Raw genomic sequence first — 14,658 nt, 5'->3', positions numbered from 1 at the left:
ATACCACTTGATCTAGAAAGCGCAAGATAAAAATATATAACAGGTAGATGGAACTGTAAATAAGGAGTCAGGAAAGATCAAAGGCTAGAAATATAAAATATCTATTTTAATTTTTCTCTCTTTAGGGCAGGAAGAGTTTCAGCAGGGGATATTTTGGGGTTTGGGTATTTTTTTTTTTCCTTCTGAAAGGCAGAAAGAGAGAGATTTTCCATTCCATGGCTCATTCCTCAAATGTCCATAAGAGACAAGGCTGGGCCAAGCTGAAGCTATGGGCTACCGTGTGGTTGGCAGGGTTCCAAGTACTTTAGGCCATAAACCACTGTCTCCCAAACATAATAACAGCCTGAAACTGGATTGGAAGTGGAGTAGCTGGAACCCAAACCAACATTCTGATTTCCCACAAGAAGCTTTTTTTTTTTTTTTTTCTTTTGACAGGCAGAGTGGACAGTGAGAGAGAGAGACAGAGAGAAAGATCTTCCTTTGCGGTTAGTTCACCCTCCAATGGCTGCCGCGGCTGGCGCGCTGCGGCCAGCGCACCACGCTGATCCGATGGCAGGAGTCAGGTACTCATCCTGGTCTCCCATGGGGTGCAGGGCCCAACTACTTGGGCCACCCTCCACTGCACTCCCTGGCCACAGCAGAGAGCTGTCCTGGAAGAGGGGCAACCAGGACAGAATCCGGCGCCCCGACCGGGACTAGAACCCGGTGTGCTGGCGCCGCTAGGCGGAGGATTAGCCTAGTGAGCCGCGGCACCAGCCTCCCACCAGAAGCTTTACTGGTGGTTGTACCGTAACACCTACCCCAGGGGATATTTTTGAGAGAGATGATTTTTATAACATCTAGGACATTCTAAAATTTTCTTTCTATTTTTAATACCTATAAATGAGATCAAACGCATTTTATTAGGATTAGCCTAGTGAGCCCCGGCGCTGGCCATCAAATGCATTTTATAAACAAAACTAAAGTCTATCTCTTGATTAGCCAAGAAGAAATACATTAACAGAAATAATATAAAATAAATAAAGTGTTTACATATATACACACAAATATACATAAACATATTTAGTTAGAAACAATTTTCAAGCACAGGGTGAGGATAACTGCCTGCATTTAATCCTGTCTATACCACCACCTAATGGCTGTTTGATGTTGGATAAATGACCTTAATTTCTTCTGTGCCTCAATTTCCTTACCTACAAAAGGAATGATATATGTACCTACTGGATTAGGTTGATGTGAGAATTATAAGAGTTAAATGTTAAAAGTGTATTATCTAAATTAAAATGATCAGTAACAGTCATTAAAAACCATTACCAGTGACAGTCTGTGTGAAGGGAAAAAACCCTGCAAATGGCTATTAAGTTGAAACTGTTGTTTTTGATACAAATGAGATATTCAGAAAGCTCACATGGAAAAATGCCTCATCTTTTTTTAAGTATAAGAAACTACCTTCAGTGGTGTCTAGATTTCTATGAAGAATGATGATACAGTTTGGATTAAGTTATTTTGGACTGGATTTAACAGTGCTTTCTATCAGATCTTCCAAAGCATCTGTCCAGCATGGCATCCTGCGAAAGTTTGTTATTTTCTCGGCAGACATTCTTATAGAGTATTGTCTTTAAAATGAGATTGTCTCTTCTATATTGAAAGCATTTATATGTTTTCTAATTTAAAAATTAATATTTTATTATAGATATTGTGCAATAAAGCTGAAGTAGAATGTGTGGTATGGTTTTGCAAATGCTTTAACAGCTGATAAAATTTTCCATTTGTAAAACGAATATATTGTACTGGTACAAAATCATCTTAAATTATATTTTAAAAAGCTAAAAAAACTGTATTATCTATATCATCTTAAATAATATATGCATGACATATTTATTGCTTTTATTTGGAAATTGAAGAATTTCTTTGTATGTGATTTATGTTTAGAACTTCATATTCTTAGACTAATATCAAATAGTGTGACTTTCCCAAGTTTATACCAAACAGCAGGAAGGAAAAAATTATCAAAAATTTAGAACTATTTAATTTGAGATTGACCTTTTCATGAACAATACAACACAAATACCTAGTAGATAAGAAAAAATGTACATAAATTCTAAAATTTAAATCAGTCGTTGTTTCCATCTTTTTTCTGGATATTTTCACTTCTCTTTCCCCATAGTTTCTAACAGCCTTATTACTCTCCATTATCCACTGAGTTGCCCAATTTAAAAAAAATTTGTAATTTATTGCCAACCCAGGCCACAGGCCACTTTTTTTTTTTCCCATGTTGCTAAGACATAGATCATATAAGCTTTCTGCTAACATAATAAAATGAATTCTTGGTATAAGGCTAATGGTAGATAAAAATTTTACTATTTCTTCTCCCAGATAATGCTTGTACTTTAACAGCTAGTTTTATCTAAATATAAGAATTGTAAGCAAGCTTGTTAGACCATTAAAGGAATATTTTTATATACAAAATCTTTTTTCTACCTTCAATAAAATTGTTGAAAAGCCACAAGCCTTGATATATATCTTTGCTGAATCAAAAATACATCTTATTTATCAAGCCTAGGCATCTTTTCCAAGAATACTTCTCAGAAACCCCACTAGTATATACAAGTAACTGTAGAGGGATGTTAATGAGTAGATGTCAGAGACGTCCTATTTACCCTCCTAACTATGTTATTTCATATCGAGTTTCCCTTGAATTAAAAATAATCATAAATACATTTCAACAAAATAATCAATCACCTCAAGAAATTTTTCATAGTGGTTACTGTTTTGTCATACTAGTGCACATAAATACCTAAAAAAACTTGGGAATATTAAGTATAAAATAAATCTGACTTTATTATTAAAATTTACCTCAAAGGCAATTTCCCCATATTTATATGAAAGACAATTCAGAAAATACAGAATTAAGTATTTTCAACTATCAGTAAAAAATAATTATTCTGCAATATTTTTCTTCTAAAAGATATCCCTTTGATCTGGCTAAAAGGTCCATGAGAGTCTCACAGGCATGGGAAGCCATGACACGGTGGCAAAAAACAGTCTAAATGAAAGATCCTGGTGAACAAGACCCCAGCAGAAGGAACAGGCCAACAAGGAGGGAGGCACCTTTCTCTGAAGGGAGGAAGGAACCTCCACTGTGATATGGCCTTGACTAAACAAGTTCAGAGTTGGTGAACTCAAGGGGCTTCCATAGCCTAGACAGCTCATAGCAAGAGTCTCGGGTGATTGCTGATGTCATACATAAGAGTGCCAATTGTTAAATCAACAACGGGAGTCACTGGGTATAGGCTCCCCACATAGGATCTCTGTCCTTAATGTGTTTTACTATGAAACTTAAAAACAACACTACTAGTTGAACAATGCCCTATACCTTGTGCGGTTGTGTGAGTGCAGCCTGTTGAAATCCTTGCTTAGTGTATACTAAGTTGATCTTCTGTATATGAAGGTAACTGAAAATGAAACTTGATGAAGGGTGGGATGGGAGAGGGAGTGGGAGGGGGGAGGACCACGGGAGGGAGGGAGGTTGAGTGGGGGCCACAACAATACAAAAGTTGCACTTTGTAAATTCACATTTACTAAATAAAAAAAAAAAAATAAAAGATATCCCTTTGGTTTCTTCGGACTACAAAGAGAATTCCTAAATTATTATTTTTTTTAATCTGCTAACAACAGTTTTCTTGGATTACTTAAACAAGTAGAAGAGATAATTATAAAATCTTGGGGAAAGAATAACAAATATAATGAAAAAGTATTTAAGTTAGTATAATGCAATGAATTTAGTACTTACAAATGTGTAATTCCAGTTTCAAAATAATGATAAGAACTATCTAAATGGTAAATTAAAAAACAGGCCAAATCAAATTAAAAGAAGGGAAAACTATTCAACTTCTTTACTGGTAAGATACCAACGTAACAAGCCAAAGTAAAATCAGCTTGGAATAAATTATTCAAAAATGAATAGGACCCAAAACATGAGTCATATATTACTGTTAATATTTCCTAAAGAGAAACATTAACATTCATGCTTTTTTTGAGACTACAGGATTAATAAATAAGGAAAGGGTGTGTTGGTGGGAAGGGATAAGTGTTACAAAGAAAGTAAAAACACTTTTATTTCTAGGTAAAAGCTATTGAGATAGAAGGAACAGAAAAAAATTTACATTAGCGAGGGAGGGAAAATGTCTTTCAAGTTCCTATCACAAAGGCAAGCCAAGTTAATAATAAAAATCAAGCTAATAATCTGTTGGGTAGATGGCTTTGAAGTTGATGTTCCCATTCATGGCCAATAAGATTACTGATCAACTTTAACCAACGCCACTTGGAATATGTATACTATGTGAAAGAACAAATTTCCCAAATATGCACATGGCCATCTCTAACAAAATGTATCTTCACTTTCTATAATGTTTTCAAAAAAAGAAAACAAAAAGATAAAATTTATAAAGTCATACACTTCAATGAAGGAAATATGCAAACCAATGAATCAGGTATTCCTAAAACATTTCTATTGAAGAAGTTTAATTGGGAATATTTTGGCAGCAGAATAATATCAATTTAATTTATACTTTTATAACAAGAAAAAATTGATTACTAAAATTATACATTTGCTAACAAAATCATAAACTGAGTTTCATTAACAAAATCTTTCTACTTTTATGTAACCACCAAAACAATCATTATGAAAGCCCAAGAATTCAAAGAATATATTTCTTGTAGGAAGCCTGAAAAGAAAACATTTTTAATGAGAAAATTAAAATAGAATAATTACCTGCAATATAACAAGAGCATTTTCTATAGAGAGGTCATCTGATGGTAGGCCTTCACTCTTCCAAATTAACTGTTCACTTTCAGTGCAAAGAAATTTCCTCAGATCAAATTCTAAAAAGTTAGATACCAATAATACTTCACTACAATAATCTTATACCAGATAAAGAGAAGGGAAAAAAGGTAAAATCACTAAAAAAAAGGCCTATGAAATCTTTAATTTGAAATCCATTTTTCTATATTTAACACCTGAACCCAAACGGAAAAAAAGCAATTTTTTTTAAAAGTGAAGAGGAATAGAACTCAGCTAAATAGTTTAATAATTTGGTAAAAACACAAAATAAAAATGAAATTTTGGAGATTCTATAGCTCATCTTACAATATAAAATTATTGAGAAAAAATAAAATGCTTAATTGCATTCATGCAGTATCAAAAATAATTCCAAGGTCTCAGTTTCTTAAAGTGGTTTAGGAGAAGAATCACAATTAAACAACTAACAAAAATATGTGGAATTTGGGGGTGGTGCTGTACCATAGAGGGTAAAACCGCCACCTGCAGTGCTGGCATCCCTTATGGGCACGTTTGGTGCCAGCTACTCTACTTCAGATCCAGTTCTCTGCTATGGCCTGGGAAAGCAGTAGAAGATGGTCCAAGTCCTTGGGTCCCTGCACCCGCGTGGAAGACCTAGAAGAAGCTCCTGGCTCCTGGATTCAGATCAGCCCAGCTCCAGCCATCGTGGCCATCTGAGGAGTGAAGCAGCAGATGGAAGACCTCTCTCTCACTCCCTTCCTCCCTTCCCCTCTCCGTATCTCTCTCTCTCTCTCTCTCTCTGGCTCTTCCTTTCAAATAAGTAAATAAATAAATCTTTTTAAAAATGTGGAATTCAGAAAATTATTGAGAAATTATACCTACAGTATCCTTATAACTTACAGAAAATTTGCTCCACTTACAAAAGAGTAAAATAATAGAGGTCAAAATATGCATTTTACCCATCAGGCTTCCCCCACCCAACAATAAACCTTTCCTCTAAATTAAAAAAAATGCATTTTTAATATATTTAAATTTCAAATTTATGAATAACTAAATACAAACTTTCAAGACCAGCTGACTTGGTCCACTCTTCCAAGCAGGCTTTTCTCAGACATTCAGGAGCAGCAGAAAGATATGTAATAAATGCAGCAGCTAGTTGAGCTCTTTTAGGAAGAGTAGCTAACTCCTCTGTTATCTCTGCAACCTGGGGGATAAAAGAGAGAGAGAGAGATTTATGGATAGATTCTAACACAGAAGAAAATAGTAATGTCATGGAGCTTTGACTGTGCAGAAAATATCATGGTTTAAGTAATCAATAAACCTCCTATGCTGAAAACAGTGATCAAGTGTAAAAATATCAGTACACCTCAGAACTTGCTGTGATTGTTTTTAAAGTATGAAATCCTAATATTTTTAGAAATAAATACACTTTGTCACTGAGAGTTCCTAATATTCATGAGTGCAGAACTTTCATCTTGATCACAGTTAATGTTGTGAATTTGTATTACTTGTAAAATAAAATTAAGATGCACAGTTTAATCAGAGACACAAAACAAAAATAGAGTCTCACTAGTGAAAAGTTTAACATGGACAAAGCCCAGCACTATGTAGAAAGAGCACTGATGCAAAAAAGAATGAAGGGACAGAGTAGAGTTTATTGGACAGATTAGGGGAAGTTTTTCATGTCACATAAAGGAGTTTCTATTTTGACCTGTGTCATGAGTCACTGAAAGTGTTAAAGCAGGTAATGAGTAATATAATCAGACTAGGTTTTAAGAAATATAAATCACCCAAAAAATGAAGTAGGGACTAATTAAAGGGTCATATAGCTAGAAGACAAATGAGGAGAATCCAGATAAGAAAAGAAAAACATGGGCATTAAACATGGAAGACAAAAATAAATATTTGTAAATTGATAGAGCAAGCAAGGAAAAGTCACAGCCCATATGTTTTTAGTTCCAATACCTGGAAGAACTACAGCTATAGTAAAACAAGAAATAAAGGAAAATTGGAATGAGGAGAATTGGAATGAGAAAAAAAAATGCTTATTTAGTTGTGTTGTTAGGTTTGAGTTATTGAAAGACAACTAAATACGAAAAGTGTAATTGTAAACACAATTTTAAAACTCAGAAGTATAGATATAACAGCTCTGATCATTATCAAGATACAAGAAATAAAAGGCTAGATGAGGTAATTCCAGAATAGTTTTAGAAAAGTAGTTGCGGAAGGGGATACCAAAGACAATCAACACTGGGTGAGCAGTTGAAAAGAATCAAGTGAGGGAAGAAATCCAACTGCTTGAAGGAAAGAGAGATAAGACAAAATATGAATAATAAGATATTTCAAGGGAAAATAAATGACCAACAGTATTGAAGCATAAAAGCAGTGATGAAGATGAAGATGGCCCAAATTCTGGGCCCCTGCATCTATGTAGGAGACCTGAATCAAGCTCCTGGCTCCTGGCTTCAGATCGGTCCAGCTCCAGCCATTGCAGCCATGGAGGAGTGAACCAGCAGATGGAAGATATCTCTCTCTGTGTCTGTCTCTCCCTTTCTAACTCTACCTTTCGAATAAATAAATCACACACACTCACAAAAAAAGAGGCTGTTTTGCGTAAAATCAATTCATATAAAGATACTTTGCTTAATGATCATTTATAGCTAGATTATTTATCTGGAGCCAATGCAAGTTAATGAGTATTTCCTTTAAAAAATACGGTGAATGGATTTTTAAAACTTTTCTAGTTATTTATTTTCATGTACTTGAAAAGCTGAGAGAAGCTTTGCACAGTGGTAGTATTGTAGCCAATGAGGTTTATGTGAGGCATGATGATTGCTAATAAAAAATAAATAAAAGGCAGAGAGACAGAAATCATCCATCCACTGGTTCACTCCCCTAGTAACCACAAGAGTCAGGTCGAGGCCAGGTGGAAACCAGGAACCAAGAACTCAATCCAGATCTTTCCACACTAGTGCAGGGACCCAAGTACTTGAGTTATAGTCCTCTGACTTTCACGGTGTACATTAGCAGGAAGCAGGATGGGAAGTGGAGCTGGGACTTAAACCAGGCACTAGCATATGAAACATAGGAGTTCCAAGTAGTATCTTAACCTCTGCACCAAACACCCACTCCTCCTTTTTGTTTTGTAGCAAACAAACTACATTATAGGTTTCCTGTAATTAAAAAAAAAAAAATTCCTTATGACCATTCTCTCAGACAAACCTGTGCATTCCATCTTTTGTGTTCCCTATCAAGCTGATTAATTAACACTTCTGCAGCTTTGATTGTTTCCTGTGCTTTGCTCACTTCAGCTTCAAGCTTGGCAGCTTCTGAAGTCCTGCTCTGAAATCTATGAAAACATTAAAATTTGAATTAAAGAAAAGGATTTAAGAGAATTTTAATAAAATTGTCCATAGGTATTAAACTATTATGCCACAATTAAATAATATTTGTGTACAAATATACCAATACATACATTTAAAGTGTGTCATATTCTACCTTAAAAAACCTGATGGGGGGGCCAGCACCGTGGCTCAACAGGCTAATCCTCCACCTTGCGGCGCCGGCACACCGGGTTCTAGTCCCGGTCGGGGCACCGGATTCTGTACCGGTTGCCCCTCTTCCAGGCCAGCTCTCTGCTGTGGCCAGGGAGTGCAGTGGAGGATGGCCCAAGTACTTGGGCCCTGCACCCGCATGGGAGACCAGGATAAGCACCTGGCTCCTGGCTTTGGATCAACGTGGTGCGCCAGCCGCAGCGCGCCAGCCGCGGCGGCCATTGGAGGGTGAACCAATGGCAAAGGAAGACCTTTCTCTCTGTCTCTCTCTCTCTCTCACTATCCACTCTGCCTGTCAAAAATAAATAAATAAATAAATAACTTGATAGGGCCTCTGTACCATACTGCATTATATATAATTTTCACAATATGATAATGGGTCGTGACCTAAGACTAACCCAATCTTAAAACTAATCCATGGCCGGCGCCACAGCTCACTAGGCTAATCCTCCGCCTTGCGGCGCCGGCACACTGGGTTCTAGTCCCGGTCGGGGCACCGGATTCTGTCCCGGTTGCCCATCTTTCAGGCCAGCTCTCTGCTTTGCCCAGGGAGTGCAGTGGAGGATGGCCCAAGTGCTTGGGCCCTGCACCCCATGGGAGACCAGGAGAAGTACCTGGCTCCTGGCTTTGGATCAGCGCGCTGTGCTGGCCGCAGTGCACCGGCCGTGGTGGCCATTGGAGGGAGGGTGAACCAACGGCAAAGGAAGACCTTTCTCTCTGTCTCTCTCTCTCACTGTCCACTCTGCCTGTCAAAAAATAAAAAAAAAAAAAAGACTAATCCAACCTATATTCTTAGGTTTACTTCTTTCTATGCCACAGCAGCAAACTATGTCAACATGTGAAAAATTTCATATTCTCAGAAAATGTTAATATCATTTATCTTCTGTGTTTTTCAGAATGCTTCAGTTTCCCAGAATATATTCCAACTACTTCCTCATCCCTACCTCATTTCTTAGCTTAATTCCTCAAATATGTATGTAACACAAATAAAATTTCAGCATTCAATTCAAATATCCAGTCCATTATAAATGATTTCTCCCTATATATCCAGTTGCCAAAATTTATAACTCTTTTTAAATCGTTTTCCTTGAAAAGTACTTGCACAGTTTTATTATTTTATTAAACATAAGAGCAATATTCTGCATGATTACACAGTTGAATAAGTGTTCAATTGCCTATAATATGCTCAGGATGTTGCCTAGCATCCAAAAAAAAAAAAAAAAAGGCATGTCATTTAGTACCTAATATAAACAGTTTAAAATAAGTATTGTAATTCTCATGTTACAGATATGAAAACTTGTACCCAAGAGAGTTTATTGCACAAGGTCTCCCCAATAATCAGTACAGGATTTAAAATTCATTCACAGATGTATCTGATATTAAGTTCCACACACTTCACATACAGTATATTTTATTGCTTCTCTGCCCTCTTCTTCCCTCCCTTAGACAAAAAGGTTTAGAGCTGAGTTGTTCAATATGGTAGTCACTAGCCACATGTGGTTTAAACTTAAGCTAAAGATAAATAAAATTAAAAATTCAATTTCTTAGTCAAACTACACACACTACAAGATGCAAGCACTCAATACCACATACAACTACTGGCTACCATACTGGACAGCACAGACTTTAGAACTTTCCTATAATCTCATCTAGTTCCATTAGATGGTCCTACTGTAGAATCTGGAAATAGAAAACTAGATATCTATTAACCACAAGAACTCTCAGTACACCTTATGGATGCACAAATTATATAAAAGTGTCAAACATCTCTTTAATTTTGTCAGATTAGAAAATAAAAATGGTAGATCATACTTATTTTTAATTCCCTTATTATTTCTTGATATACAAGAAAATAAGAATGTCACAGCCCAATTAATTAAACCGAACTATGGATCATGATATGTAAAAGCATAATACTTGGTAATAGTTCATTTTTGATAATGAATCTATCATGGAAAATGTCATTCTATCTTAAAATTAGAAGTTAATTCTAAAGGTTTTTCTAATAATCTTTCTAAAATGTTGGTAGTATGGTATAGTGTTTAAGAATGTCAAGAGGAATTACATAAATCTAGCATCTAATGCGGGCTTTATCATTTTCTAGATACTCAAATTTATGCAAATAAGCCTCTCTAGGGTAAACATTCTTAATATGCAAAATAGAAGACTATATCTACATCTCAGCATTACTACAAGGAACACACATGACACATCCTAATAGAACATTTGACACAGTGACTAACAAAGTTGAATGAAGTTGAAACATTGATGCCATATGCTAATTACTCAGTAAACATTTGAAAATGAGTTGAATACTTAGTACTGATGGTAAGTATATGACACTGAAAACAATATATCATTTTTATTTTCTTTATATTTCTCTAATAATACCTGGAAGAAAACAACGTGATTTCTTTCCTATGTTTTTATTAACATAAAAAATTGTTCAGGAGTATTGAAAACACTGGGGTTATATATTGGAAGTTTTCTTTTTGGTTTGCTTTTTTCTCTGCCAATATGTTTCCATGATTCTTTATAAATATATACTATATATAAAATTCTCTCTCTCTATATATATATGCATTTTTCAAAAAGTTCATGTTTTATGGCACCACAATAAATTTTCCATGAACTTTTGAAGTGCTCTCATATGTGTATGCATGTGTGGATGGAGAGAAGGAAAAAAACAAATATTCCCTGAACCATTAACATTTATTATATTTAATCATATATTTTCCAGCTTTCAAACCTTTATACATTTTAAATGGAAAGGTCCCAACATTCATTCTCATACAAATATTTTCTATCACATACTAAATAGTAATCACAGGGATCAAGAGATACATCAAAGGCTTTAAGACTAAACATATTCACAGATTGTCCTTGTAGTATACTATTTGAATGAAGAAATTTGTTTTCAATTCCAGTAGAAACAACATTAATAGAATTATTCAAATGATAATATATCCTTAAGAAGATTATAGAATACAGAATCCCCTAACATCAACAAACATAAAGGAGGACAATATTAAAGAAAAAAAAAACAATATGTCAAGTTTAAACATTCTACACATTACATTCACATTTCCTCTTACTCGATTTTCACTTTAGTGTGTGGAATATCCAATACAAGTTTGAGTTTTACTATTGCCAAAAAGTTTCTTTAAAAAGGGGTACCTCTTATATTATGATACATTCTTCCCACCTTCAGAGTGACAAATCACAAAAAAGAAGTATAAATAGAGATCACAACTCGGCTTTTAAAATTTTTTTAAAAAATCATTTCACGATATGTTTCATATACCCAAAATACAACTCAAAATGTAACTTACTTTTCTTTCAGTTCTGATACCTTTTGACCAACAGAATTAAGAAGCTCCTCTAGTTTCCTTTTTCTATCTTCAGTTCTCCTCAAATTCCTAAAATATAACTCAATATTAGAATAGTAATTCTATTTTAAATATTAACAATAAGCAACAGCAACATAAAATATAACCTTGCAATAAGTATATAAACAATGAAAATTGTCACTAGTTCAATAATATAGCACCTTTGCTTACAATTTAATTTAGAAAGCAATGCTAAAAGTTGAACTGTATCTTTTGAACCATATCATTGCTGGTAACCTATATTTAAAAATTATTTTGCATGAAGATAACTAAATAAAAGTAGCAGATCAAATATATTCATTTGTCTTCTCATCCTCTCTTAACACTACTGACGTGTGTGTGAATACACATACACCTATGTGTTTGTGACATATGTGTACACATGAATATATAAAGATGATGAAAGATAAAATTAAGGCAAAGGAGAAATTTCAATAACATTTTGAAAAGTAATAACTGATCTATCAGAACATAAAACACTACTCTTGTACAAGAAAAACAAAATCCCAAAATGCTAAAAAAGATAGACAACAGGAACCTCTGAAGTTAACAGTTAAGATAAATATAGAGGACTGCTTAATTGCTGGTATTATGGTATGACCTCAGACTCCCTCCTCCCCCTGAGACTATAGACTATCCTTTAACCTAAAATGTTGCAAGTTTAGCTTATGAATAACCCATCTCTATCCACCACTATGCACACCCAGCACAGAAGACATGAGGATTCTTTCAGAGAAAAACGACTAATATCCATTTCCATCTCCTTAAATCACCCCAAGTATTGAGGCGTTGCTATCAAGTAACCAGTGTTCACTGATCACCTACAGTGAAGCTCAGTAGCCCAGGAAAAACACTAAGAGTGCAGTGAGATTTCCAGTACTTCACAATCACTAACAGACATCCCATATGGGCTCACTTCGAGTCCTGGCTGTTCTTCCTATCCAGCTCTCTGCAATGGCCTGGGAAAGCATTAGAAGATGGCTCAAGTCCTTGGGCCCCTGCACCCACGTGGGAGACCAGGAAGAAGCTCCTGGTTCCTGGCTTCAGATTGGCCCAGCTCTGGCAATTGCAGCCACCTGGGGAGTGAACCAGCTGATGGAAAACCCTTCTCTCTCTCTCCCTCTCACTGTAACTGTACCTGTCAAATAAATAAATCAAATCTTAAAAAAAAAAAAAAAAGGTTCCTAACTTGAAAAAGACCAAAGCAAATCCAAAAGGAAGAGGGAATCAAAAGAGCAAAGTTTAAAAACAAAAAACAAAGAAACAAAGAAACAAAAAACGGTAGGGCCAGCATTGTTAAACCACCAGCTGCAGCACCAGCATCCCATATGGGCTCTGGTTGAGTCTTAGCCACTGTACTTCCAACTCAGTTTCCAGCTGATATGCCTGGGAAAGCAGCAGAGGATGGCCCAACTGACTGGGGCACTGCACCCACATGGTAGACCTGAAGGAAGTCCCTGGCTCCTGGCTTCAGCCTAACCTAGCCATGGCCATTGTGGCCATCTGGGGATTGAATCAGTGGATGGAAGACCTCTCTCTCTCTCTCTAGAACTCTGCTTTCTAATGAAATAAAATAAGTATTTTAAAAAACGGTAATGTCTTCAGAGATTCTAATTCATGTGGGAAACAAGATGATGCTACTTTTTAAAAAAGACAACTTCAAAGAAAATAACAAAATTTTGAAAATTACAGGCAGGACAGCAAAAAAAAAAAAAAAATACTAGTACAATGCCTAGAAGATACAACTGAGAAATGAAAACAAAAGACAGGGAAACTAAGCAGAGCTATTGTTACTGCTGGGCATTTATACACTACACACTTGAAATATGGGACAAAGTATCATCCCAGAAGGGGGGCCTTTCTCTGTTTTTTCCAAAGATGTCATAATTGCTAGTGGAACCTTATAACTGTTAAAGTTACAAGAACATATAACAATATTATTCCAACTATCTATAAAATACTAATAAGAATTTCAGACAATGAAAATGAAGACAACATGCCCACCTACATGCACAAAGCCATTTTCTTTTCTGAGGATACTGACAGAGTCTCAGATCTACTTTGGTGTATATGCCTTTCTCACTTAGGCTGGTAGATACTGATCTATATTATCATGATACATAACAGGAAAACAGGGGCAAAGTAAAAATATCTGCTGAGAGCCTTTTCAGAAAGCCTTTATTTTCCTTACAAAGAGGTGTATTCTCATAAAAAGGTGCACAGAGAAGAAATACCTGCTTTCCTTCAACTATATATCAGTTTAGCAGCTATCTTGTGTTCAGGGAGCAATTAACTTGCAGACAAATTGAAAATGAAGAAAGTAATTAGTGTATTTTCGATGGAATCAACCTACTTGAAGACTTGCTGTTTATAACACAATATGTTATTTTATTTCTTTTTTCTTAATTTTAATGTTGACATAATTACAGATAGAACAATCACAACCATATATACATATATATATGTACATATATATATTTTTTACAGGCAGAGTGGACAGTGAGAGAGACAAAGGTCTTCTTTTGTCCCTTGGTTCATTCCCCAGTGGCCGCTGTGGCCGGCGCACCGCACTGATCCGAAGCCAGGAGCAAGGTGCTTCTCCTGGTCTCCCATGTGGGTGCAGGGCCCAAGCACTTGGGCCATCCTCCACTGCACCCCCGGGCCACAGTAGAGAGCTGGACTGGAAGAGGAGCAACCAAGACAGAATCCGGCGCCCCAACCGGGACTAGAACCCGGTGTGCTGGCGCCGCAGGTGGAGGATTAGCCTAGTGAGCCCCAGTGCCGGCCTCTTAACACATTTTGAATGGTGATTCTACTAATATACAAATCAAAAGCATTCCAAATGATGACAGAGGAATAGAAAGAAATTATCAAAGGAATACACTAAACTATTCCAGAACTGACACACATGAAT

The 14,658-nt window shown here is 35.9% G+C and overlaps 1 protein-coding gene across 7 annotated transcripts in view; it reads right to left on the bottom strand.

The window, feature by feature from the left end:
• DYNC2H1 (dynein cytoplasmic 2 heavy chain 1) overlaps positions 1–14,658 on the bottom strand; it is a 365,259-nt gene that overhangs the window by 208,513 nt on the left and 142,088 nt on the right. For 6 of the 7 annotated variants that reach the window (XR_016219689.1, XM_051820199.3, XM_002708539.6 and 3 more), the window contains 4 exons: positions 11,688–11,774; positions 8,024–8,150; positions 5,864–6,005; positions 4,775–4,884 (listed from right to left, as the gene is read on the bottom strand). Coding sequence is in view for 6 of the 7 variants with exons in the window: in XM_051820199.3 (XP_051676159.3) it covers positions 4,775–4,884; positions 5,864–6,005; positions 8,024–8,150; positions 11,688–11,774 (466 nt within the window). In the remaining variant the exon portion in view is untranslated. Of the gene's footprint in view, positions 1–4,774; positions 4,885–5,397; positions 5,515–5,863; positions 6,006–8,023; positions 8,151–11,687; positions 11,775–14,658 lie in introns of those variants that run through there. The other variant, XM_089312273.1, reaches the window with a different exon arrangement.

Source organism: Oryctolagus cuniculus, chromosome 1 (genome assembly GCF_051225735.1).
Source record: "Oryctolagus cuniculus isolate XC-2025 breed Fujian yellow rabbit chromosome 1, ASM5122573v1, whole genome shotgun sequence".
In the NCBI taxonomy this organism is placed as follows: Eukaryota; Metazoa; Chordata; class Mammalia; order Lagomorpha; family Leporidae; genus Oryctolagus; species Oryctolagus cuniculus.
The sequence above is the reverse complement of the archived record's forward strand: the minus strand, read 5'-3'. Positions and strand labels throughout refer to the sequence as shown.